The sequence below is a fragment of the Xenia sp. Carnegie-2017 genome, unplaced genomic scaffold (assembly GCF_021976095.1).
Source record: "Xenia sp. Carnegie-2017 unplaced genomic scaffold, XeniaSp_v1 HiC_scaffold_23, whole genome shotgun sequence".
NCBI classification, from domain to species: Eukaryota; Metazoa; Cnidaria; class Anthozoa; order Malacalcyonacea; family Xeniidae; genus Xenia; species Xenia sp. Carnegie-2017.
In genome coordinates, this window is record NW_025813486.1 from 5,188,361 (window position 1) to 5,214,351 (window position 25,991).

The 25,991-nt window shown below is 34.4% G+C and overlaps 4 protein-coding genes and 1 long non-coding RNA gene across 6 annotated transcripts; 3 read left to right on the forward strand and 2 right to left on the reverse strand.

Annotated features, from left to right (window-relative positions):
* Positions 1-114: 114 nt before the first annotated feature.
* On the reverse strand, positions 115-25,765 carry LOC124448784 (TNF receptor-associated factor 6-like). Of its 2 annotated transcripts, none has more exons than XM_046999755.1 (7): positions 25,755-25,765; positions 19,381-19,386; positions 18,094-18,102; positions 4,573-4,575; positions 2,522-2,712; positions 2,206-2,361; positions 115-1,111 (listed from the first exon to the last, which is right to left on the reverse strand). In XM_046999755.1, the coding sequence occupies exons 5-7, from the start codon at positions 2,537-2,539 to the stop codon at positions 518-520; spliced, it is 768 nt and encodes a 255-aa protein (XP_046855711.1). In that variant the 5' UTR covers positions 2,540-2,712; positions 4,573-4,575; positions 18,094-18,102; positions 19,381-19,386; positions 25,755-25,765; the 3' UTR covers positions 115-517. The 2 variants fall into 2 exon arrangements, with proteins under 2 accessions (XP_046855711.1, XP_046855712.1); XM_046999756.1 differs by lacking the exon at positions 25,755-25,765 and adding an exon at positions 25,380-25,390.
* Positions 7,584-8,537, forward strand: LOC124448973. Its single transcript, XM_046999916.1, has one exon. It carries the CDS (start codon positions 7,776-7,778, stop codon positions 8,535-8,537), a length of 762 nt encoding a protein of 253 aa, XP_046855872.1. The 5' UTR covers positions 7,584-7,775.
* On the forward strand, positions 8,558-10,295 carry LOC124448974. Its single transcript, XM_046999917.1, has 3 exons — positions 8,558-8,786; positions 9,153-9,403; positions 9,519-10,295. The coding sequence occupies exons 1-3, from the start codon at positions 8,558-8,560 to the stop codon at positions 10,293-10,295; spliced, it is 1,257 nt and encodes a 418-aa protein (XP_046855873.1).
* On the forward strand, positions 11,079-11,442 carry LOC124448793. Its single transcript, XR_006949256.1, has 2 exons — positions 11,079-11,210; positions 11,287-11,442. It is a non-coding gene; the product is annotated as an uncharacterized LOC124448793 (long non-coding RNA).
* LOC124448975 (serine/threonine-protein kinase/endoribonuclease IRE1-like) lies at positions 17,668-21,096 on the reverse strand. Its single transcript, XM_046999919.1, has 3 exons — positions 21,028-21,096; positions 19,040-19,749; positions 17,668-18,797 (listed from the first exon to the last, which is right to left on the reverse strand). Exons 1-3 carry the CDS (start codon positions 21,041-21,043, stop codon positions 18,150-18,152), a joined length of 1,374 nt encoding a protein of 457 aa, XP_046855875.1. The 5' UTR covers positions 21,044-21,096; the 3' UTR covers positions 17,668-18,149.
* Positions 25,766-25,991: the final 226 nt, after the last annotated feature.

Genomic DNA, 25,991 nt, shown 5'->3' on the forward strand with positions numbered 1-25,991 from the left:
GCATTAAGGATTGGAAGGATTTCTTTAAGGAGTCCACACTGTTCTAGTTTTTCTACTTCCCTTCCAATCACAGGACTCTCACACTGCGATTAGCTAGTTCAGCGTACTTATGGGTCAGATTTATAATTTCTTTTTTATTTACTTAATTGTACTTACAGAACATAGAAACGGTAGGTCTTTACAGACTCTTTATTTATGTATGGAGTTTTCAGATAAAACTTACAGTAGTATAAATTACAAATAAATGGACATCATTTTATGATCTTGCTATATCAAAGCTGCATGTTAAATTACATTTACAATACAATATAGCATAATATCAACACAATTGTATTATTAATTTACAAGAATATTCTATCATCGTTGATGGACGATACAATAAAAAAATACAATGAACATTCTTCAAAATTACTAAAGTACAAAACTGAATAGAATAAAAATCATTTACAGGAGTGAAAAATAATAATAAATTAACAAGTAATTACGAAAATAGCAATAATTGCTTTGCATGATTTCATCAAAGTTCGCGCGCCTCATTTTGTGCTCCCATAGCCAGGTTTTGCACACGTAATTCGTCTACCTCGTCCAAACGCTCGCTAGTCCATTGTATAGTAGATGTATTAGCTCTCACTTCACGCTCTAAAATTTCCACTTTTTCAAAGAGATTGACACAAAAAGCAGGGACTTGGTCAGCCATGCCTTGAATTCGCGCAAATGATTCGTCAATGTGGTCGAAACGCTCGTAAAACTGTACTATAATGAATGAATTATCTCTTGCTTGTCGCTCGAGGGCCGCAATCCTTTCACGCATCGAGGAACCATCTACAGACAATTGAGTCTTATTATTATTGCTCCCATAACGACTTTCTAGACTCTCAATTCTCCTTTCTAAGCCTGTAAGTTTTCCAACTAACATGAAAAATTTGTCTGAAAGATTCGCACGAACAGCAATGATTCGGTCGCCCAGGTTTTGAATAGCAGTGGTAAACTCTGGACGCGGTACATAGTTACTTAACTGTGTAACAAATGCCATAACATATCGTAACAAGGCGCTCACGTGATCAATTAGATTGTCATTCATATGTTGACGGATCTCCTTTCGTTTTAAAGGCTGTGAAAAAAAGAAAAAGATAATGGCAAAGCATTATTTTCCACAAATTAGCGTTATTTGCAACTATTTTCGGTTATTTTAATGTAAATATGATGAAGAACAAATTTTGTTCCCTCTAAGCACTGAAATCATCAAATTAATAAGAATGCACAAACATGCCCCGTTTTCAAACAAAGAACCTATACAAATCAACTTTCTGACAGGTCAAAGTTGTTTGAGAACATTACAAACTAATTATTTACACATTGCATAATTTTGATAACAAATAAATCAGTTCTGCAGCTGCTTATAACTGGACGTTACCATAATTTCATTTCTATACTTAAAATATTGGTATCGGTGGTGCTTATCTTTGTTTTGAAGTTCTAAATTTTGGCAATAGTCATAACAAAATAACAAATTTCAAACGCGTGCTCTGATTGGTCGATGCCTTTATGGAAATTTGTCAAGTGTTTGAATGACCTGGTGAACAGTGGCGTAGCCAGGAAAAATATTAACTCCCGCCTACCCGTGTCGCGCCGAATTTGAAAATTTTGAAATCCATAGCCTTGGAAACAACATTTCGTGCGATTTGCTGGGCGAAATATTTGTTGTACAATACGTTATAAAAACCCGTTTTTATTAGCTGCATTCTTAATGTGGCAATTGTCAAAACTGTAACTAGTTAAGAAGGTACTAAAGGTGGCTCAGTGAAAAGTTACGCAGGAGACAATTTCCCCTAAAACATAATGAGTCAAACTCATCACTGCCTCTGAATAAACAGAAGAAATTTGGATTAGTACAAAAAATAAGATAGTAAACGACACTTCCTAAAATGCATATGGAGAGATTGTTGTTAGCATTCCACTTCTTAGTTTACACTTGTTTAAATTGAGGCAGGTAGACAGGGATGGCAGTAATGCTTAATGTTCTCAATGAAGTACCGTGCATTATAAGAACATCATTTATAAAGAAAAGCCAGCCTCCTGAGTTTCTCTACAAATTTTTCAACCAACTCATTATGCAACACCTCTGATTCCTCTTTTTGAGCTTGCATTGAATAAACGTTATTTCGTTGCTAACATGAAATTATTAAGTAGTCCAAACATTCTTACTTTGTCATAGCTGCATCCAATGGCTTGAAATTCACATTTTGTCGGCACTTCATCACAAGTCGTCTTTTCATGGTGTTCAGTATCTTTCTTCGGTATTATTTGATTGCAATATTTACAAATCACGGGATAATTTCCACATACATTTTCTTTGTGATCCTACATGTTAAAATGAAATACAAAGCAACGACAATTTAATGGATGAAGTTTGGTCTCGTTTCTAAAAAGGCGGTCAAAAGAAGTTGATTGTAATAGCTAAGCAATAACAAAGACAATAAAAAGATATTTATTACGACACAAAATACTTATCTCAACTTGCTGTGTTCCTGTGATTCATGCACGCACCTTAAGTGAAGCATACGGGACATCTTTACCACAATATTCACATTTTACATTTCGATATACACATTCATTCTTCAAATGTTCACCAAGAAGAGAGCGAGGTAGCTGAATGTTACACTGTTTATGTATACAGCTAATGAGCGCATGCTCACAAACATGAGAATGACCCTGAGAAAAAAAAACTTTATAAGTGAAAATGCCACACTTTTTTGATAAATTTCTCTGCCCAACTCATCTCCAATTCTTCGTGTGTACCAAACCATTTACCTTCTTCAGATGGACAGTGTAATTGAATCCTTTTTAACTCACGCTTCGTGAAAGCATCCGGAAAAACCTAGATGGATCCATGGAAATTGATCTTTTATGAAACAAGATTAAATGTAGAAAATAATAGAGTCACTTCACTCAAATGCAAGTTTACACTAGACGTTAAATGAAACAGTAACGTAAATTTCTTACAAGAACTGTTGGCAAACGTTTTTGAAGTAATATTCACCGACGCACTAACGCTAAGTGCAAAGGCTCTTAACATGTAGACTCAACAACGAGCTCAACATGTTCAACACCATGTTTAGGAGAGTTAAGTAGTAGCTATTAAGCGGGGTTGAGCGTTGTTGAGTGAAGTTTAAACTTGCTCAAAATTTCCACTCAACATCACTCAACATTTGCTTTGTTCCATGGTCACCAAACCGCACCTCAACTTTGTTTATAGTGCAATGAAACTTCTGGTTTTTAAAACAGCACACTCAACATGTTGAGCGAAAGCATGCACACTACCTGTGCAGCTTATATTGTTGTTATTTACCAGGTCACTGAACCGTTTATGTACCTGTATATACGCTGTTGCTAGGCATGGTGGAGTATTTTATCTCATGATCCTACGCGATATCATTTGAAGACTCAACATGTTGAGAGCGTTTGCACACATCGTTTAGCATCACTCATCAAACAAAAAACAATGTTTAGCGCATGTTGAGTCAACGTATTGAGAACGTTTGCACGTAGCTTTGATAACCCAAGTTGCAAAAGGATTTTCTATGTCACAAGACACGACAATATACGTAAATCGATGTATTATTTTTTAGAACTCAAAGAGTAATTATATAATGCTTATAGTCGTGCTATGCTAAGCTCAACATGCTGTATATGGAAAAATTATGTACTCATTATGTCTAATGATCGATGTAAAATATTTTCATCTATATTTTCCTTGGTCAAATTTTCTTTATGTTCAGGACATTTTGGAACAGGATTTCTACAGATTAAAAAAAGCAAAAACTACTAACAAGAATGATTAATTTCGAAGAGTGGATGGCGTAGCCAGTTCGACAGTTAAATAGGGGGGGGGGGGTCAATATTTCTACATGCATGTTCTGATAAATTACGTTCCTAGGAAAGCAGTTGTTATATGGACTATGATGACTCCCTAGTCTCCTACGCAACAGTTTTTAACCGAAGTCGTATCAAGAGATCTAATAAACCCTCTACCAGCTAGGCACCGACTTAATTGAACAAGATGATACGCAGGAATACTTTGGGATATGTGATACGATATTGGGATGTATAATCAGGGCGTCTATTGAAAGAGCATGTATGACAACTACTATAACTTTTTATAGATGATTTGTTACATAAAAAATGACGTTACCCAAGAATAATATCCATACAAGATTGACAAAACAAATGTCCACACATGGTCTGCATTGGATTGATGAGAAAGTGTTGACAGTAAGTAGAAATATACTTCGCGGGGATTTTTTCTCGATCTTCATCACGGATCTTGATTCCAGGGATCGTCAACAAAGTCAAAATCTGTTTTCAAAGAAAAAAAAAGTTTAAAACACGTAACTAGCATACCGAAAAATAATCACAAACACCACGTTTCTTTAAATACCGAAGAAAAGGGAAAACCACCTGCAGTTTATTGAAAAATAAGAAAGACGTTTGGGCAAATGCACCTTACGTGATCAGGATTTTGAAATATGTTTAGATGTCTTGATTTTTTTTGCTTTTTCCTTTATTTTCTACTTTCTTAAAGCTGTTGTACCAACAATAAGAGCTTTTACTGTCACAGTCAATGACAGCGGAAGACGTTTTGTATAGAGCGGTGTAGCAAATAACAAGAAACGTCGTAGCAGGCGCTTGGCATTCAGACTATTAAGCAAAGTTTCAGCTTCATTAGGTCAGTCTGTATGAGAGAGACAGACAGTATGAGAGGCCATTTATATGTCAATTGTTTTCCATTATCGAACAGGAACTTATTTCAGAAAAAAAACATTGAAAAGCTCTTTGTAACAATGAATAATTGAATAATGGGAGGGGGGTCTTGGCACCTCCATCTTAATCATTTTGGAGGCTGCAACCTCCATAGCCACCCATCCCCTACCTTTGGTCACAGTTTAAATGGAAAGTCATGGTTTGTTTGATTGTTGGTTGACTGGTTAATACTGACTATCTTCTGCTATAGTTACATTCAATTATCTCAATTTAACTTTGAGTGACTTTTATGTTAACACCATACATGATTCATTGACACTCAGCAAAGAAAATTGCCCTTGACAAATGCAAATCACAAAAATCACTAGAAATGACCTGTATGTAAATATTCTGTGGCATTAATGTCCATTTTAAGGATGAACACACGAAACAAATAAATTATGTAATGGTTTTCACCATGATGCCTGTAAATACATGGCATTCAAACATCATTAACTTTAAAGCAAGAAGCTAAAAGTGCAGGTGTTTTTTCCTATAATGGATGGACACACACATTTCAAATGAACATGTTCTCTGTACAGACACCCTGATACCATGGTCATGAATAAAATTTTGTTGCTCACAAATTTAGCCAATGCCAGCATATATTACGTATTTAGACTTACGTATGATAGTGGTATGGTACCCAATCATGCATTCAATTTTTTACAATCTGGATGATGTTTTCTCCATTCTATTGGAAGATTAACTTGACTTAACAGTATGCATAGAATAGAAAAGGTAACTTACCCACTTGAGTCCTGGCCCTGTATCTTACAAGTTTAGTGATTGAGTTAGAACACAGAAGGAACCAATCTTTCTTTGCACCTTAAAAAAATACACATAATGTGAAATGTAAAACTGGGGATAAATTTAGTGCATTCGCTTCAAGACAGGGATGGATCAAGAATGATTTTAAGGGGGGACATGAGGTGCTTTGGTTTGGATTAGAGGTTTTCGGATGTCATTGTGTCATGATGGGCTTTTATGTTAAATTCTGTTACTTATAGCATAGAAAGCCTAGTGGAAAATATTTTTGAAGTGTGCTCCACAGAACACAAATCATAATTGCTTTTTTCTCAATTCCTTTGTATATTAATACTTTACAGGAAAATTCGTACAACTAGTAGCCAACGCAAGGAAGAGTGAGAAATTTTGAATTTCAAAGCCTTGGGAATGCCATTTTCGGCATTTTAGAGCAATACAAAATGCTTTATGTGGACATTGTTTTTTCCAAAAAAAAAAACTGTAAAGTGAACAATACTTGAATGTTTTGCCAAATGTTAAGGCTCATTAGCATGCTTAGGAGCATAAAATTTACTTTACAACAATGCTATTTCAAAACAGAGATAGTCTTTAAAAATTTCTACCAAATTGTCAGGCATAGACCCCCCTAGTAACAACCATTCACACCTCTACGTAATGATTTAAGTTAGAAGTGAGGTACTACAAGGGTCAGTCCATGAATGTAAAAAAGCTCAGACTTCAAACCATGCAAGTTTATTGAACCCTTAACCCATTTCCACTTACAGTGGCAGAAAATTCATCTTTTGAGAAAAAATTCAAAATTTTTTTCTGCCAAAGATTAAACAATAAGTATCAGAGAGGAAATTTTGCAATTAAGGACAGCTTAATGCCATTAAAGTTTATGAAGCCTTTCAGTAGACTATTATCTTCTGTAAGTCCATGCAAGTTGTGCTATATAGCAATTACCAGTAGCATTGTACTTGCTAAAAAAACCATAATGTAACCAGCATGTCTTTAATCATGTAATTACATGAATGTTAAAATTGGTTCATGTGTCAAGCTTACTGGCTATGATAAATATCTTTTCATAGAATCAAAACTAGTTAAAATGTAAATCTAAAATAATTTAGTTTAAAAATTATAATGATCATCAGAAAAATTACCTGGTGATCATGCAAAATACTTGGCTGTTTTGCCAAATTTCAAGGCTTATCTGCATACCTAGGAACACATCTTTACTTTATAGAAAATGTTTTTCATACATCAATAGCCCTTAGGAATTTATGGCAAGCAATCTAATATGAGCCGTAGATCAACACACCTTGACATCTCTACATGAGGTGTTCAGTTAGAAAAGGGGACAATATGTGACATGGGACAACATTTCATGTATGTGAAATAGCTCAGGTTTAATACTATCCCAGTCAAATTGTCAAAATAAAAAGCTTCATGGATCAGAAAGAGTCATAATCACAAGTTATAGTAAACAGCTTCTCATGTAATCAATATTAGTTTTCTCAAATCTTAAACAATATGTAGTATAACTGTCCAATGATTGAATGATCAATAATCATAAACTGAAAAGCCCAAAACATTTGTTTATAATAAGGTATATAATAACATGGCGCCTTATGGCTACAGATTTTTTCCATTGAAATACTTGGCCATATAACGGCCAAGATTCCCCAAGCACTAAAGAAATCATAGCTAAAAGTCCTTCGGCAACAACAATTTTAGAAGCATCAATCTGCTTACCGTACGCCATATTGACATAAATCGCATCACACACTCGCATAAATTGACTTTGATATTTTAAATTCATGCATACACTTCGGTTGTCCTTTACTTACGATTTTGGATGTAAATTTCTGCTGAGAAATCTCTAACAAAATGATGGCTTGCTTTTGAACATCAATGACTGAAATGTCTCTCGCGTCTTTGCCCGAACATTTACAATTCTACTACGTCATCAGCTATTGTCGTGTCAGAGTTGTACGAGAGAGAGAGCATACGCATGCGCAAGTTAGCCAGTTGTGTACGTCTTGTCGCAAGCGAAGCTACGGAAAATTTAGGAAGGATATTTATTCATTATAATCCTTCCCATCCATAATACAATTTCTCACAGGATCTTCTAAAAAGGATACAATCGCTAATTACAGATAAGTTAATCGTTTTCCTAACGTTATTGTTCATAACTTGTGTTCCATTTATATAGAAACAATTAAAGTATGTCATCCGAATCATTAACCGATGACGAGCACGCCGTGTCTGAATTTTATGAAATCAGCGCGCCGCAACGGCCTGATAGTGCTCCCATTAGCGGTGACTCACGTTTATACTCATTGCTTTCGGCTATGGAGGCTAACATGTCAGAAACGAATAAATATCTGAAAGGTATATTTGACGAGCATAATGCCGCCATAAAGCGACCACGTGCGTCTATTGAAAACAATGAATTATTGATAATAGACGAAGCCGAACAAGGCGAACAGCATGAGCACTCGGCCCCAAAGAGGGCAAAAATTACCACAAAGTCTGGGCACAATTCTGACGGCAATGACCGCTCATTTGACCAGCAAAGTCCTGAGTCTGAAAGTACTGAGGGAAACTCTGAGATTGTGCATGAACAATCAGACGATACTTTGAGTTTATTCGGAGGACCAGAAATTGATTCAGAAATTGAAAACGCGGTCGATAACGATGATCTTCTTTCTGAAATTGCTCAAACACTATCTTCTAAGGAGCAAACCGGGCCCCCCATTTCAGAAAAATTGGCAAAAATCATAAACGCCAAGCTTAGCGAAGATTTTGACGCTACCAAATTAAAAGAAATTCTTAATAAGTACCCTCGGCCTAAAAATTGCGAGCAAATGTATGTGCCGAGAATAAATCAAGAAATATGGCAAAAAATGAAGCCATTTACTAAAAGGGGATATCAAAATGGCGAATCTACAAGATTCCACCATCAAAGGTTTATCAGGGCTTGCTAGTAGCATTGACAACCTTTACAATGTCGGAAAATAAGACAATTCCAAATTATAGAGCTCTTATACCAACACTGCTTGATGTAACTGCTTTATTTGGCCATGTATGCAAAGAACTTTCATACAAGCGCAAAGAGGCAATTCGGCCCATACTTCATCCTGATTTTAAACCGCTCTGTGCAAGGACTCACAAAGTGGGCCCTCTTTTGTTTGGGGAAGACCTAGCAAAATGTGCTCAAGATATTCGAAGCTCTAGTAAGACAGTAATGAATCTTATACCCAATCCAGGCCAACGGGCACAAACTATTTTTACAAAACGGTTTTCATCAACCCAATCACAGGCACGCAAGCCTTTTTTATACCAACAAGGGAGGGCACAGTTCCCTCCCAGAAAACCCCAAAACTTCCAGAACCGGAAAACATTCACAAAGAACTAGAGTTATTAAAAAATCAGGTAACACAATTTTCAGAATTTGTTGAGCATGTACTTAAACCTTATTTGACCAGAAAAGTTAATTCATTTCAGGCTGGTCAAATTAAACTATGCCACAATGAATGGGCAAAGCTTACTACAGACCCCGATATTCTTGAGATGGTTTCAGGGCAAAATTTCTTTTAAAGGTCTTAAACCAGTTCAGCACCAGTCTCCTCCTAACTCTCTTCCTAAACAAGGAAGAAGCGAAATCGATGAAGCTATTCAGGCATTGAGAGATAAAGGAGTAATTATTCCTAGTAAATTTGATTCTACTGAATTTGTATCACCTATCTTTACCACTCCTAAAAAGGATGGTGGTGTCCGCCTGATTTTAAATTTAAAGAAACTAAATGAATCGGTCGAAAACTTTCATTTTAAGATGGAAAATATCCACACTGTACTTAAACTTATCACAAAAGATTGCTGGATGGCCTCTTTAGATTTAAAAGATGCCTACTATAGCGTACCTGTCCATCCAGAATCTCAAAAGTTCTTAAAATTCCTTTACAAAGGAAAATTTTACCAATATACAGCATTTCCTAATCTCCTCTTGCCCGAGGAAATTTACTAAGCTACTTAAACCAGTTCTGGCCACATTACGTGTAAAAGGTCACGTTGTCATTATATACATCGATGATTTACTCCTGGTAGGCTGTTCCTATGAAAAGTGCCTTGACACAATTATACAAACCTTAATTTTATTAGAGAAGCTCGGGTTTGTCATTCACCCATTGAAATCTGCATTTATTCCAGTACAAGAAATAACTTTTCTTGGTTTTTTAATAAATTCACGAACAATGACAATTCAACTTACAAATAGTAAAAAAGAAAAATTGCTCTCCCTTATTAAAGCAATTCTAGCGCCCGCTAAAGTTCGGATTAGAGAAGTGGCTCAGGTAATTGGTCATATAGTATCAAGCCTTCCAGCAGTGGAATTTGGACCGCTTTACTATCGAAAGCTTGAGAAAGATAAAACTTTAGCATTATCACAAAACAAAGGCAATTTTGAATCGTTTATGATTATTTCCGATGAATCCAAAGCAGAGTTGAAATGGTGGCTAAAAAATTTAAAGGACTCTTTTAAATACATTCTATCTATACCAGTTGACATCGTCCTCTATTCAGATGCATCTCTGACTGGTTGGGGGGCCGCCCTAGGGAAAGAGTACACTGGAGGAAACTGGTGCAAACATGAAACTGAATATCACATCAATATTCTAGAAATGAAAGCCGTACTATTTGCGCTAAAATCGTTTCTTTCTAATCTAAAAATAAACATGTTAAAATGATGGTAGACAATAGTACTGCAGTGTTTGTCATAAACAATATGGGCACTAGTCATAGTGTCATGTTAAATACTACAGCATTAGAAATCTGGGAATTTTGCATAATGCACAAAATCAAAATATCTGCCGCACATTTACCAGGGTCAAAAAATGTAATTGCGGATAAAGAGTCAAGAAAATTGTACCGTGAAGGTGAATGGAGGTTAAATCCCGTTTGTATCAAGATTGCCATGAGCAAGTTTAATTTCCAGCCTGAAATTGACTTATTCGCTTCACGACTAAACAAACAGTTTAATCAATACTGCTCTTATCGACCAGACCCTGAGGCAACATATATTGATGCGTTCTCCATCCCGTGGAAAAACTTAAACTTTTATTGTTTCCCTCCTTTCAGCTGCATCTTACAAACTGTTCAAAAATTCTACAGAAAAAGCCACAGGCATTTTGGTAATACCAAATTGGCCAACACAACCTTGGTATCCCTAATCGAACCAATACTTTTACAACCTCCTCATGTTTGTCCACCGTCGCAAAACCTGCTCAAACTACCAGCTGCACCAACAGAAGTGCATCCACTAGTAAAAAAGCTAGAGTTGAAAATATGTCTTGTGTCAGGCAACAACTTACGTCAATAGGTGTCTCCAAGTTCAGCAGAGATAATCATGGCCTCTTGGAGAAAGGGAACAAAACCCAATACCAAACTTATATAACTAAATGGAGTCAATTTTGTGTTGCAACAAAATGTGAATTTTTAATCCCTCTATTACCACAATCATTCAATTTTAACTAACCTTTTTCATTCAGGGCTATCTTACTCTGCTATAAATTCTGCACGCAGTGCATTATCTGCCATATGCCAGACCAACAATCACACTATTCCATTTGGGCAACATCCTTTAGTGAAAAGATTCATGAAGGGTATATTTGAATTAAGACCTACATTCCCTCGCTACAATTCTATTTGGGATGTTAATATTGTGTTTAATTACTTAAGGAAACAACCCCCTATACATGAGTTAACATTAAAAGATCTTACTATTCGATTAACGTTCCTTCTTCTAATACTAAGTGGAAAACGAGGGCAAACTATCCACCTGCTAAATTTAACCGACATGGATCTATCTGAATCGAAATGTGTATTTTCAATCCGAGAAAAAATCAAAACAACTAGACTTGGTCATCACATTGCTCCTATTACATATGAAGCCTACCCTCATGAACCAGAACTCTGCATTGTACGGCACCTGAAGGAATACATTGAACGAACTAACGAATTGCGCAGCTCTAATTGTAAAAAACTTTTAATAAGCTTTATAAAACCGCATCAAGCGGTTTCCGGAATACTATCTCACGTTGGTGTAAAACATTATTAAACGCTGCAGGTATTGACACCAAAGAGTTTGGCAGTCACAGCACTCGAGCTGCATCCGCTTCATTTGCTGCAACACAAGTAGGGGATATGACGAAAATTGTTGAATCGATTGGCTGGTCGAATGCAACCACTTTTCAGACATTTTACAATAAACCTATTAAGAAAACTTTTAATCTAGGTTCCACCATTTTACGGCAAAACGAAATTAGCTAAATCGTTATCTTTTGTGGAAAAATTTAAATTTTAAATATAATCAATGTATGTAAAATTTGCAACCATCTCTTTTTCTGTTGTTAACCTTTTTTGCAGGCAAACTACTTTGTTAATAGACACATTACATCCTGACTCCATTGCTTGCTGTGAAATCTCGTACAACTCTGACACGACCATAGCTGATGACGTAGTAGAATTTAAAAATTAAACGAAACTTACCTTAAGTTGAAGTTTGATTTGAATTCTACAAGTCATCAGCGGAAGAGTTGTACGCCCATTCAAATTGAATTTTACCCACCTCAAACTCTTCCACTCTTGCAATGGATTCCGGCTGGCTTTGAAATCTGGCTAACTTGCGCATGCGTATGCTCTCTCTCGTACAACTCTTCCACTCCCCGCTGATGACTTGTAGAATTCAAATCAAACTTCAACTTAAGGTAAGTTTCGTTTAATTTTTAAATTCATTCATAAATTTTTCACCCTCTTGAAAAAAATCGCAAAATCAGAAGTTAACGGATTAACTCGGACATTTTCGGAAAACATCGGACATTTTCGAAAACCCTCGGAAATATTCGAAAAACATCGGATTATCTTAAAATCGCCGTTGTTTTGAAAGAACTGTCGAGCTATGAAGATTTTTTTTTCATTGAACTATAATTTATCTATACATTCTTTATGAAAATGATGAAAATACAAAAATACGTAATATTTAGAAAAGTTCACAAAAAGTTTACAAACTTTTAACATTCATGAAATGTTCATGAAGAGAGCAAAAAGTTCACAAATCTGTGAACAGTGTTCACGATTTGGCAACACTAATTCAGACAGTAAGCATGACAATGTTACCTCAGTTGGCTATCAGTCAAAATCGGTCAAACCAATTACACAGTAAGATAAAACCTTAAACGAACCAATTACACGAGAGCAATTAGACACTCTTATCGGTCCGGTCACTCCTCTTATCGATCGATATTATTCCAGATCGTCTACTGATCTGGCTATTGACCAATGGAATGGTTTTAATTAGCCGTTCTTGAACTCCATTATCGGTCGAACCAGTCGAGCCACCACGCTTATCGGTCAGGTAATATAATTCCAGATATGTTAAAATCTAGTGATCTGTTTGCTAACGTGATATTTACGTAAGATTTCAGACATAAAACAGAATTTTGACAATGAAATTCAAACGATTATACATCAGAAATTTTATGATCGCAAAAAATTTTAATCGTTAAATTTGATAAGTAATTTCTGAACTCTAAACATCGCGAGACTGATTTGACATACCCTAGATCCGCCCCTGATTTAAATAATGTAAGAATGACATTAAAAATCAGACATGTGATATGATACGTTTCAGAAATGAGCAGAAAATACATTGTACACAATGATATACTCACACTCCCTTGCAATGTGCGAAAATCGTCAGAAATTTAGTATTTTCAAAATATTATTAAAAAAATAACAAAAGTACACTACCGTTTCTCCAAAAATAGAAATACCAATGACGCTCCATGTAAAATCATTACAAGTCATGTGCTTTCAGATTTATTGGTCGAGTGACAAAGGACCTGAGTTTCTATGATTTGAGCACGCGACCTTTAACGTGACAAGCAAAGTGTTGACATTCGGCAAGTGTATGATTCGTGCTACAGCAAACAGTGAGCATGAAGCACATTTTTGAAAACTTAAGCAGTTTTTAAAGTTTGATGTAAATTACTTAAATATGTATTACTTTTTGAATTATTTTCATTTTGTGACAACACATTTACCGCGCTATCCACATCTACATACGTACCTCCTTTTATAGTTTTAAATTTCATTTGGCAACACTTATTTTAGATCGAAAATATAGTTAGAGTTTATGGAATGAATAATATTGCCGAAAAATACTCACAAAAAATCGCAGCAGGCAACAATTATTCTTAACCAAAATCAAGGAAGTGCAACCAATGGTGCTCAAATTTCGTCGAACATTCGCTTTTGGAACAATCCACGCGGAATATGGATATTATTCATATCAAACGAGCACCAGCGAGGGTGCACTTTAATCTCGACAGTGTAGATAAGCTAGAGAACATTCGAGAACATTCGCCGTCTTCCATGAACTGTGTATAGTAAACAGATCAATAAGTCGCATAATCCACTAATATTTACACAAATTGTTCGTGATTTTTCCTCCACCCTTTGTATCAAATATTTTAAACAAATATCGGAATTAATGTGCCCTTTTTTTATTGCAGGCTAATAAACAAGTCGATGAAAATTGGTGGTTGACATTTACTATGTTTTAAAATTTCAGCTATAATGTTCAAACAAAATATTTTCTTGCATATTAAACACGCCATTTCAATACTTTTATGAAATATATTATGAAATGGAATCTTCAGAATTTGTTACTCTCATGCTTGAAGTTTCATGGCGTGCCCAATCCACATGGCTAGGCAGCTGCTGCGAAACTTTCATTTACCATCACCAACCTGTATTACCTACTGCAGGAATAGTAGACTTTGAAAATTATATCAACCATCGTGCATTTCAAAGGGCCTAATTATTGTAAGTATTATGTTATGGGCAATTAGCATAATAGAAATGAGAGTTGCGAATACTGTGATAATCATATTACATCATCTGTACTGGGGTGCACCGATGGAAATAGATTTATCTTTGGGCAGAGACCAATACAAAATATTGCCTAGGCATATAATTTTGTCCAACTGATTATGTGAATAAAACAAACAGCAAACATTAAATGAAGCATACCAAGTACTGTATTCAATAGAAACATAATGCAATAGAGCATCAACGAATAAAACAGAAATTTTGGTTCAGAAGATACAAGTATCCTCAATACAAGGGAGGCCGAAGCTTGATAAATAAGGGCGCTATATTTATATATATTAATATTGTACAATTCGTAATAATGATTGATTTCAATACAAAACAATACAGAAGTATGTGCATATATGAATATTATTAGCCATTTAATCATTGATTGCATTTTGTTAAGGGATTTGAAAAAACCATCAGCTGTGGCTCTTAAATTTTGACAAAATTAAATGCTGAATCTGGCCATTTCATTGCTTCATATGATTTTGACAGGATTGTGGGATTAAATAATATGGCCAAGGGCATTTTCAGTCATTGAATATTCAATAAAATGTTTTTTGCTGCTTTACTTACAACTAAAGCAAAATTTTGACCAAGCGGCAACGACAACAAACTTCCTCGTGCCATTCTCTTACACGGTCAAACTTCGTACTCGTTGTCGTATTCGTACTCTTGCTAAAACTCCCTATTACCTCCATTATTACAATTGATGGCATCATTAAGGGCTCTTTTCCACTCATCGCAAAATGCTCTCGCTGCGAGCTTGCGAGTCTGTTCGCGCGATCAAAAATTTTGTTCAACTAATTTAACTATGCTGTAACTCGCAGGTACTCGCAGCGAGCTTGCGAGTACGTTTTGCGATGAGTGGAAAAGAGCCTTAAGTCAGTTCTAAGTTGAAACATGTCTATTTTATAAAAATTGTTCATTTTAAGGATTTGCCTACGCAAGCAAAAAGTAAAAAAATCCTTTGTGCGATATTTACAATGCATAAATGTTGACATCTAAAAAAGCCTACTTTTCAAGAAGTAAACACGCTGGAAAATACTTGTATTTGGTGACATCCGAAAGTACGTTTTTTGAGGATTTCAAAATGTCTTTACTTTTGTGGCCTAAATTTGTGAAGCGAATCTACAGTCATGCAAAGTCGACTGTGAAGGTTGTACAAACAACATAAATAATGCGGATTTGCCACAAATAAGGTAAGATAAGAGCACATTCAAATTGTACATGAAGTTACCTTTGCTGTTATGACATTGTGTATTCAACCTTATTTTATTTTTGAAACAAATGCACCAGTTTACTAAGTGTTCATTTTATTCTTGTTAAGGTCAAAAACATATATAATGTGTTAAGCAATGGATCATTCGATGGATAACAGGTATGTTATATGTAATAAAGCAAAAGTCTATTTACAGTTATTGTAGACCTAATAGCTAGATTATATGTGAAGAGTAATACAGTCTAACCTGTTTTAAGTACACACCATTGGACAACAGACTAGTGTCAGCTTAATGAAAGTGTCAGCTTGATTGAGGTTTCATCATTATACTTTCATTATTATTAACTATATAAGATTAAATTTTGGATTTTACACAGTATCTGCTTAGTACAGGGTCATTTGATACAGGAGGTTTGACTGTATATATTATATCATTTAAGAATTCGATTTTTTTGTCAGATATTTCAAACACCAAGTCAGATCATTAAATTTCATACAGAAAGACCTGATTGATTATAGAAATTGCACTCTTTGCCCACAAGTCAGTATTTGATTTCTTTTTTTCTACTATTTGCTTTGTGAACTATTTTGAATTATGTATTTTTTGTCACATATATTATCAAAACATTTAAAGTTGTTGTGAAATATGAAGTGCTACATGTTTACCATAAAATTCATTTTATTTTATTAAAGAGCTTTGTTTGCTTTAGACTGGTGAGTTAGGTGTGGCCATTCATTCCATGGATGCTTGCTTTGGTCTAACTTGTAAATCGTTGGCAGGGAATAGTTTTGCCGTCCCAAACCATGGCTGCCTCAAGTTTGCTGATCAAGATGAAGTAGATGATTTTATTGATCATTATAACAAGTCTAACAACAAAGTAGGAGAGGTAATTATTGCTTCATGAAGAACTTTGAAGCCTATTCAAAAGTATTCTGTGAAGGGGAGAGTGAATAGTTTGAAAACAAAGTTTATATGTAGTCCATGAATAAGCAATGGCGAAGCCAGCACTTTTTTACTTTTGTATTGCAAATATTTTTGTATTCAATCACTGGAAAAACAATGAATGGATTTGATTTTCTAAAGAAATTATTAACAATTTTGCTGACAAATTTGCATTTTAAGAGTAAAAAATCGGGCAGGCTTTGCCCCTGAGAAAAGTGGGTCTATGCTTCATGCAGGTCCATGGGCCCTGATACATACGTAAGTAGTTACGTGGATTTAAAATCAAAATTACAAACACCCAATTTTTTTCTTTTCCTCTAATTTATCATGTTTATACATGGTCTATGACTTGACTGTGTAAACTGTCAGAACCAGATGACGTAAGAACCAGATAACAAATACGGCTAATTTGACGTTTACTCGTCATTTGACTCTGAAGATGACTACAGCTAAAATTGTTGAAACGTCAGTCAACAACAACAAAAACAGTTCTTCTCAGGACTTTATTAACCTGGACGATCTACATTTACAAACATGGAACGATACTCCCGGGTTCTACCCATTTACTTGAAAAATTATCAGTTAGCGTATATATCACAAGAAATTAGCAACTGTCGAGCCAAATGTTGATATTGACTTATTAAAAAAAAATTCATTTGAAGTAGTACACTGCGTTTACACTATATTGGATTCGCTCATAACGACATCTTCATTTGCTTTAAATGGGTTCAATCTGTTCAGATTAAATGTTTATTAAGTTGACTATTTAATTGTGTTTCTGACACTGAACGTTATCACTGCTTTCAATACTTAGAAAATTTAACCTGCTCTGATAACAATCCCGGTTAGTGTACGCAAACCGGGCCTTAGTTATTATTATAATTTCAGAAACACCATTTACTTTTATAAAAGAGTTTATATTGTTTGATGGGCGAAGTGTACATTTGGCAGTGAAATCAAACATATTTATATGAAAGTCATACGTCTTTAACCAAAGTAATTGAGAGTAAAAATCGAATAATCAGAAATTGTATCAATGATAAATATAAGCTTGATTCACCATGCACAAATGTGTTTAGGTATCATCCAAATACGTCGTGAAAAGTGTTTTTACTTTACATGTATAAAATAACATCTTTAACTACAGTATCGTTGATTTCTAATTTGTTTTCCTGCCTATAAACTTTTCATTGATGTCGTTCGCTTTCATTAAAAACTGAAAAAGTTCTTAGTTCTCGGTTGTTTTTCTATTCGTCATTTGACCTGACGGGGATTTCAGAAAGAACTCCTTAGGATCATCGACTTTATACAATGGATGATTTTAGTGTTGGTGACAATCCATTTATCTAGCTGTCAAGGAAAGCCAACATTTAAATAATCATATACGTCAAAATGTGTTTGTCTTTTCCAATCTGAGGAAATTATAATTTACAACGGTATCTACAAATTCTTCCTGGACGCTTGCCTTTTCACAAACTGTTCTTACTGTTTAAAAACTGTTTATTTTTGATGTGATTTCTTTCCACTGAAATAGAAAAAGTTCTTGAGTTCTGGATTGTTTTTCAGTTCTTCATTGGATCTCACCGCAGCGTGCACCCTAACAGGGAGATTGGGAAATGTTTTGAGAAAATACGACTTGTGATCACCAATCTTATAAAATGGTTCTGGTTGTGGTAGAGGTCGTTGTTCATCGTACCAATGTTCACCAGTATTTCGAATAAGTCTCAAGCACTCTGTCTTTGAAGATCCATACCTAAAAATCCTTCCAGTCCTCACGTTCGTTCTAAAATAATCATATACATCACTATCCATTTGGCTTCTCCAATCTAAAGTTTCGCTATTCAGATGTTGAACGACAATTGACTTGGAATCATTCGTCTTAATCTGTTGAAGATTTCCAACTTTCCATAATAAATCAAATTTCTCGTTATCCGACATAAGAAATGGGTGTTTAAACGCCTCGGTAGCTGATGGTCTATCTTCGGGTTGTCGATTTAACATCCACGACAGAAAGTCTTTTAATGTTTCATCCTTGATTTCCACCAAACCAACAGGTTTTCCATCTAACATGTTAATCAGTCTACGGGGTTTAGTTCCAAAAGGATGTTTTCCTTTTGTTGCAATATAATATGTTACCATTCCTGCATTCTAAAACGATTAACAATGTAATGTCACAACTTGACTGTATATATGCATTAAGTAAAAATTGTTATATTCCTATACTGTTATAATAATGTAGTATATTGCTTGTAAAACCCTCAGAAACCTTAGGTTTCTAGAACACCGCAGACAGCTGGCTCAACACACGTGTACTTATTATATTTTAAGTGTTAAACGGACCACTATTAAATAGTTCACAAATCCAGAACCGTATTGCAACATACACTTACATATACATCAGACTGTTTCTTGTACCGTCCTTTATCAACAGAATCTTCATCTTCACAATATGATTCAGGAGCAATCCAATACTCCGTTCCTGTGTTAGGCTTGCTTTCATATGTCGTACAATCATTATTCAATATTTGACTAATGCCAAAGTCAGCTATCAGAAAGTTGTCTTGTGAGTCTCGGAGAACATTGGAGGGCTTTAAGTCCCGATGAATAATAGGATTTTCGCCACTATGAAGATCAGCTAATCCATTTAAAATTTGTCTAATAATTTTGGGAAGAGCGTTTTGAAGATCACTTAGGGAAGAAGATTTCACATAACTCTCCAACGATTCTTCACATAAGTCTAATATTAAATAGACATACTCCGTTCCAGTATTTTCTTCTAAGAAGGAATAATTCACAACATATTTCGATTTCTTTGCGTTGAATTGATTTAAAATTTCTTTTTCTTTCTGTGCAAGCTTCATGCAGTTGTCTCGACGTATTCGTTTCACTGCTTTGCCGTAACCATCCTTTCTGAGTCCAAGAAAAACACGGGTCTCGTTACTTCCTTTACCGATGCAAAAATCGTCCGAAAAAATCACACGTACATCACTCACTTCTTCAACCTTGACACTGGGATCGCGTGCACACTTAAGCAGATTTGAAAACATTTCTTTATGCTTCTTTGATTCATCATTGTATTTCCACTCTTGCAACTTTGATTCTAAAAAAATTCAATAAAAGAATTGAATTCATGCATGGGTAAAAGAAACACATATTAACACCGCATATTTTTAAAATCCTTATCAATAACTACTTATATGAAAGAATGTTTTATGCAGTGCGGTGTTTGAAATTAAATGAAGATATGATCTTCGCACTTTGCTGGACAAGTTAAGCAATTGTCTCATGAACCTGAAAAATTCAGGTTTCTCAACGGGATTCGAACCCATGACCTCTGCGGTTACCGGTTGACCTGCTCACAACTGTGCGACTTCATAGCTCAGTGGGTCAGAGCACTGCACCGGCACCGCAGAGGTCATAAAATCCCGTTGAATCACCTGAATTTTCAGGTTCATGAGACAATTGCAAATTGTCCAGCAAAATCGAAGATCATATCTTTAATAACTACTTATGATAGACATAGCATAAATTTCTTAATTGTACAATCAAATCTGGTAACATTGAGGTTAGCTTATACCAAAAAATTAATTACAAAAAGTTTTTTTATTCAAATATTTTATTGATTTTCGTCGAGGAATAACCTTAAATTTCTTAAACATATTAAGTTAAAATTTTGAGAGCATGTTTTTTACACTCGTCTTTTAGGGGCTGAATGCATGATCCGGTAGCCGAGATTCAGCAAAGCTTTAAATGACTTTGACAAATGGAAATGATTCAATACTCATCAACAGATAACTCTTCTCGAGCATTTTCATAACATTCTCATTTAACTAAATTAATAATTACGCCAAAATTTAAAAATGAAAACAACCAAATTGGCGTAATTGGAAAATGTTAACGAGAATGACTTGTGGCGCTTAACAACGTGAAATGATTTCGAGGCATTGAAAGGGGGAAAAACTTCAAGCTTAAAAATTACAATTGTTTGTGAAAGGCCACAAGTCATTCCTGGTGAAATTCTAAAATTAGGCCAAACTGGTTGTTTCAATTTTAAATTTTTTGCTCTGTTATTAAATCAAAATGTTGTGAAATTCCTCAAGAAGATTTATCTCATGGTAAGTACCGACTTCTTTCCACTTGCCAAATAACGCCTTAACGCCTTGCTGAATTCCAGTTAGTGAAGTCAGGATCATTTAAACACCCTCTTACCGGATGAACTTTCTTATGTTTTCTGTTAAACTTTTAATGTTGAAATGCAATCAAATCCATAAATATTATTCTCTCAAACTTTGTTTTGATATCTGATACGTACTGTTCCTCTTATGCACCTTAGCAAAGTGACGCTTGTTATCTTTATCCCCGTAAACTAAAGCTCTACCTCGTGTTTTTCTCATTCTCGTGCAGCATTGCTGGCATCATTTTCCCCTTGCTAAACTGAATATGGTTATTTGCAGTATTTAGCTATTTTATCCAACATATGATGATTTATTTGTAAGAAACAAGTTTTCTGTCATGTGCCTGAGTATTCAAGGAAAATTCCGTTTTAATGAAATTTCTACCAAAGAAGAAAAGAAATCATGCCATATCAATAATTTTTTTAACAATACGATAAAAGTAAGCCATTCAAATTCTTGCCATATTTTTCAGTTCACTTGACTTTCACAAGAATTTGGCATTCACAAGATATTATTCGACCACAACTGAAGATATGATTAGCTCCCTCCCCATTAAGCGTTACAGTTTCGGCACTCTTTACAGTAGTCCGTGCTACAATATCTGAGAAAACACGATACAGCCATTGAGTTCTGTAAGCGATATTTCAGCAGCAGCGTTATTAAACACCCCTCTCCCATTTCATTAAAAGTTATAGTTTCGGTCCTCTATACAGTGGTCCGTGCTAAAATATCTGAGTAAACATTATACAGCCAATGAATTCTGTAAGCGATATTTCAGCAGCAGCGTTATTAAACATCCCCTCCCCATCCCGCTAAAAGTTATAGTTTCGGCCCTCTATACAGTGGCCCGTGCTAAAATATCTGAGTAAACATGATGCAGCCAATGAGTTCTGTAAGCGGTATTTCAGCAGCAGCGTTATTCTTGCTTAATCTTGTGGCTTAAGTCGTAAGTCCCTTGGTCTGATTCACGTGCACTTTTTAATGGTGGTCATCAAGCCAGTTGAAAATCATCAATTAAGACACAGTATGAATCATAAATAAGATTTTTGGACTCATTTGCTCTTCTAATATAGTCCAAATAATTATATTTGTTTATTTCGAGATTAGTGGGAGTAATGTTTTGAAATCCATGAATAAAGTCGTTGTTTTTATGTTTTGCGATTAGTAACGTTATTTGCTTATATATTTTTTGGAAACTTTCTTGTAGAAAAAACTGATACAGCAAATTTTATGCTCTATGCAACTTTCAAAATGCAATTGTAAGTTAAAAGTATTCAAATTTTAGTTCTAAGCTGGAAAATTATCTTTGTGGATGTTCACATTAAAGAAGTATATTTAGCAAGGAGACCGCTCAAAAAACATGTAATTTTCAGTAAGTTTAGAATTTAGATGATCGTTTAATAAATGTGAAATTTAATGCTACATTTGTCATAATGTAGACAAATGAGAAAACATAATGTAGACATTGAGAAACTGACTCATTTTCCATATGATTTTGAGGTATTTTACTTCGAATGAATAGGAATTTTTATTTATTGAAGTATATTAAGTAAGTCGATTTGATGGTGGCCGTTCTTTGCATGATTTTTAATGTCATTAGCTAGGTATTGTATGCATGGTGGTGCAAACGTGAAGTATGACAGTATATACAAAAGATAGTTTGTTGAGAAGTTTTTATGATTAAACAAACAGAATACAAATAAACGTTACTTTAAAAAAATAGGTTGAATGATATCATTATCACCTCATGTCTCATCTTAATTTCAACTGACAGATAACGTGCTTCAAGTACGAATTGTAAAGTGACAAGATTTTAATGTCATGATTAAAACAGATTAAACCAGCCGCAAATGTTACCATTCAGTGTTGCTTAGACATGTGATGAAAAAAACTCATATATTTCATAACATTTGTTAATGTAAAAGGTTGATTGAAGACTGTATTCAAAGAAAATTAGTTGGTGATGTTTTTTCAATTGTTTCAACACTATCGATGCTGATAGTAGCAAAAAAAATTAATTTCTATTTTGAAAAAGTTATACTCCGACTCATCTCCTGTACTCTAACAAAGAAAATAGTAATTAACGTAATCAAACACAAACACTTTTCCAACAGTTGGTCTAACATGAACACTTTTAAAATGCAGGGTCGACTTGTATGGTGTACATCACGTTAAGATTTGTTTTAAAAGGTTTTAGTCCATTTATTATAATACTTTTTCTTCAATACAACTTATGAAATGTAGTGAATTTGAGTACTTTATAAAAAGAGTTTAACCACACAAGCTGTGTATTTCTATTTTAACAACAAGTAAAAAAATGAATTTAAAGCTAGCGCTCGAAAAGAAATAACACAAATAAATTGGAAATTTGGGATAGTAACTTTTTAAAACTATATAATTCATGTCGTTATGTCCATTAGTACCAAAATTTCGTATACATATATTACGCACTGTTTTACATGACTGACATTTTCAAGTAATAAAATGACCTTACAATTGGAAAGATTGAGGGGGCAGTATATATTTTCACGTAATGAACCAGCTTTCATTAGGCGTAATTTTACCAATAAATGTAGATAAACAAACTTCAGAAATTACGACTGCCAAAGATAATTTTGATAAAATACAAGAGAATAGACACTGTATATAGTAAACATTATTTATCTAGATTGAATAATGTTTACTATGTACGAAGTGTCTATTGTCTTGTGTTTTACCAAAATTTCATGAAGCAAACAGCAAATGTTTTGTAAAACGAAAATAAACACAAAACAAAAAACCATGGTATGTGTGGAAGTCAAAAAAGAACATTAGAAAAGTGGGTTTTATTATCTAGGAGACACAATTTAAAACTATATATTTTCTGCTGGCAAAAACTAGAGGAGTGAAAGCCAGTCCTTGCAAAACAGCAAGAATGAAAAAAGGAAAGAAAGCTTCGTTTCAGGACAAATAATACCATATAGCTAATTGACTTTTTATTAATCTCGCCTGCTCGGTCTTTATTGAGAAATCTTGGACCTCTGTTTTTATCACAAACCTCTCCCTAAGGGTATCGGTCAGTACAAATAAATTCAGTCCGATAATTCTCCGTAAAGACCTCACACTCGGTTATTAAGGGCGTTTTAATGAATTCAGACATTGATAAGTGTTAACGAACTGTTGTCGCCAATCTCTGTCGAGTATCTTAGTAATTATAAGAAAAGGTTGCTAAAATCCGTTACTTTTAGCTATCTGTTTTGAGGACAAGAAAACTACTACAAAGTTATACGAATTTATGCAACCTGTCAAAGAACGAAAATTGTAAGCAGACACAAACATTAACACATTTTTTAGCGTTGTTGTTTTAGGGAAACATCCTGCAGGAAACATAATGACTGGAATTGCTATAATAATGTTTGGTATCAATGTCAGTCACGCTATGTCAATGTAGTTTCAATAATTTATTAATAGCAAAATAGCAGTTAAACATTTCATACAGACCACGATTTGATAATATGTAGACACATGTTTTGTCAAGCTTTTGCTATCTTTGTTGCTCAAATCATTTATTTATGTTTTATATTAAGCAACTTGATAAAACTAGATCTCAGTAAACAAATACGATGTCAAAGACTCAAGGTGTGTTTAAATTTTGATACGTATATGTTATAAGATTATATTTAAATGTATGCTTTAATTCTAGGAGTCACTTTGAAATAGACACCAGGTATAAGGAATATTATTATCTCTAAATTGGTGCAATGTTGTATTTTAATTTTACAACTAACAATGAGTTTACAGCTGTTATAAATCTTGGGCAATGTTTGTTTGATTAAAATGTTTTGTTTCCACCTCACTGTTCTTTAGACCGGGTTTTATGTATACGTTTTTGGTTTATAGGTAGATGTTTGAATTATTGTTTTTGTTGAATAATGTAAATATGAATCCAAACTGCGTTTTAATTAGTGTTTTGGCCCTTTTGTTTGTCTACAACCACAATAAACAACCCAGTCCTCACATGAAACAATTTGTATGTCAATGAACCACTTAAATCTAGGACTTTAAATTCAATATGAAGAAATTTTTTTGCATTATACTATGAAATTTGTATATATTCTTACCCAAAGATTTTTTTTTAATTTCCAGAGCTTTTTCGTGAACCTCTCTAGCTTTGTCATAGTTTTCAGTTTTTTCAAGCACATTACCATGATTGTTTAAAGACGCAGCGACATCAACATGATTTGGACCTAGCGATTGTTTTCGAATTTCCAGAACTTTTTCGCTAAACTCTAAAGCTTTGTCGTAGTTTCCAGTTTTGTAATACACCAAACCAAGATTGTTTAAAGTCGCAGCGACATCAACATGATTTGGACCTAACGATTGTTTTTTAATTTCCAGAGCTTTTTCGTAAAACTTTATAGCTTTGTCGTAGTTTCCAATTTTACAATACACATTACCAAGATTGATGAAAGAATCAGCAACATCAAAATGATTTGGACCTAACGATTGTTTTCGAATTTCTAGAGCTTTTTCGTGAAGCTCTACAGCTTTGTCGTAGTTTCCAGTTTTTTCAAACACCAAACCAAGATTGTTTAAAACAGCAACATCAACATGATTTAGACCTAACGATTGTTTTCGAATTTCGAGAGCTTTTTCGTAAAACTTTAAAGCTTTGTCGAAGTTTCCAATTTTATAATACACATTACCAAGATTGATGAAAGAATCAGCAACATCAACATGATTTGGACCTAACGATTGTATTCGAATTTCTAATGCTTTTTCGTGAAGCTCTGCAGCTTTGTCGTAGTTTCCAGTTTTTTCAAACACCAAACCAAGATTGTTTAAAGTCGCAGCGACATCAACATGATTTAGACCTAACAATTGTTTTTTAATTTCCAGAGCTTTTTCGTAAAAGTCTATAGCATTGTCGTAGTCTCCAGTTTTTTCAAACACCAAACCAAGATTGCTTAAAGATGCAGCGACATCAACATGATTTGGACCTAACGATTGTTCTCGAATTTTCAGAGCTTTTTTGTTGAATTCTATAGCTTTGTCGTAGTTTGCAGTATTATAATACACATTACCAAGATTGTTTAAAGAATCAGCAACATCAATATGATTTGGACCTAACGATTGTTTTCGAATTTCTAGAGCTTTTTCGTGAAGTTCTACAGCTTTGTCGTAGTTT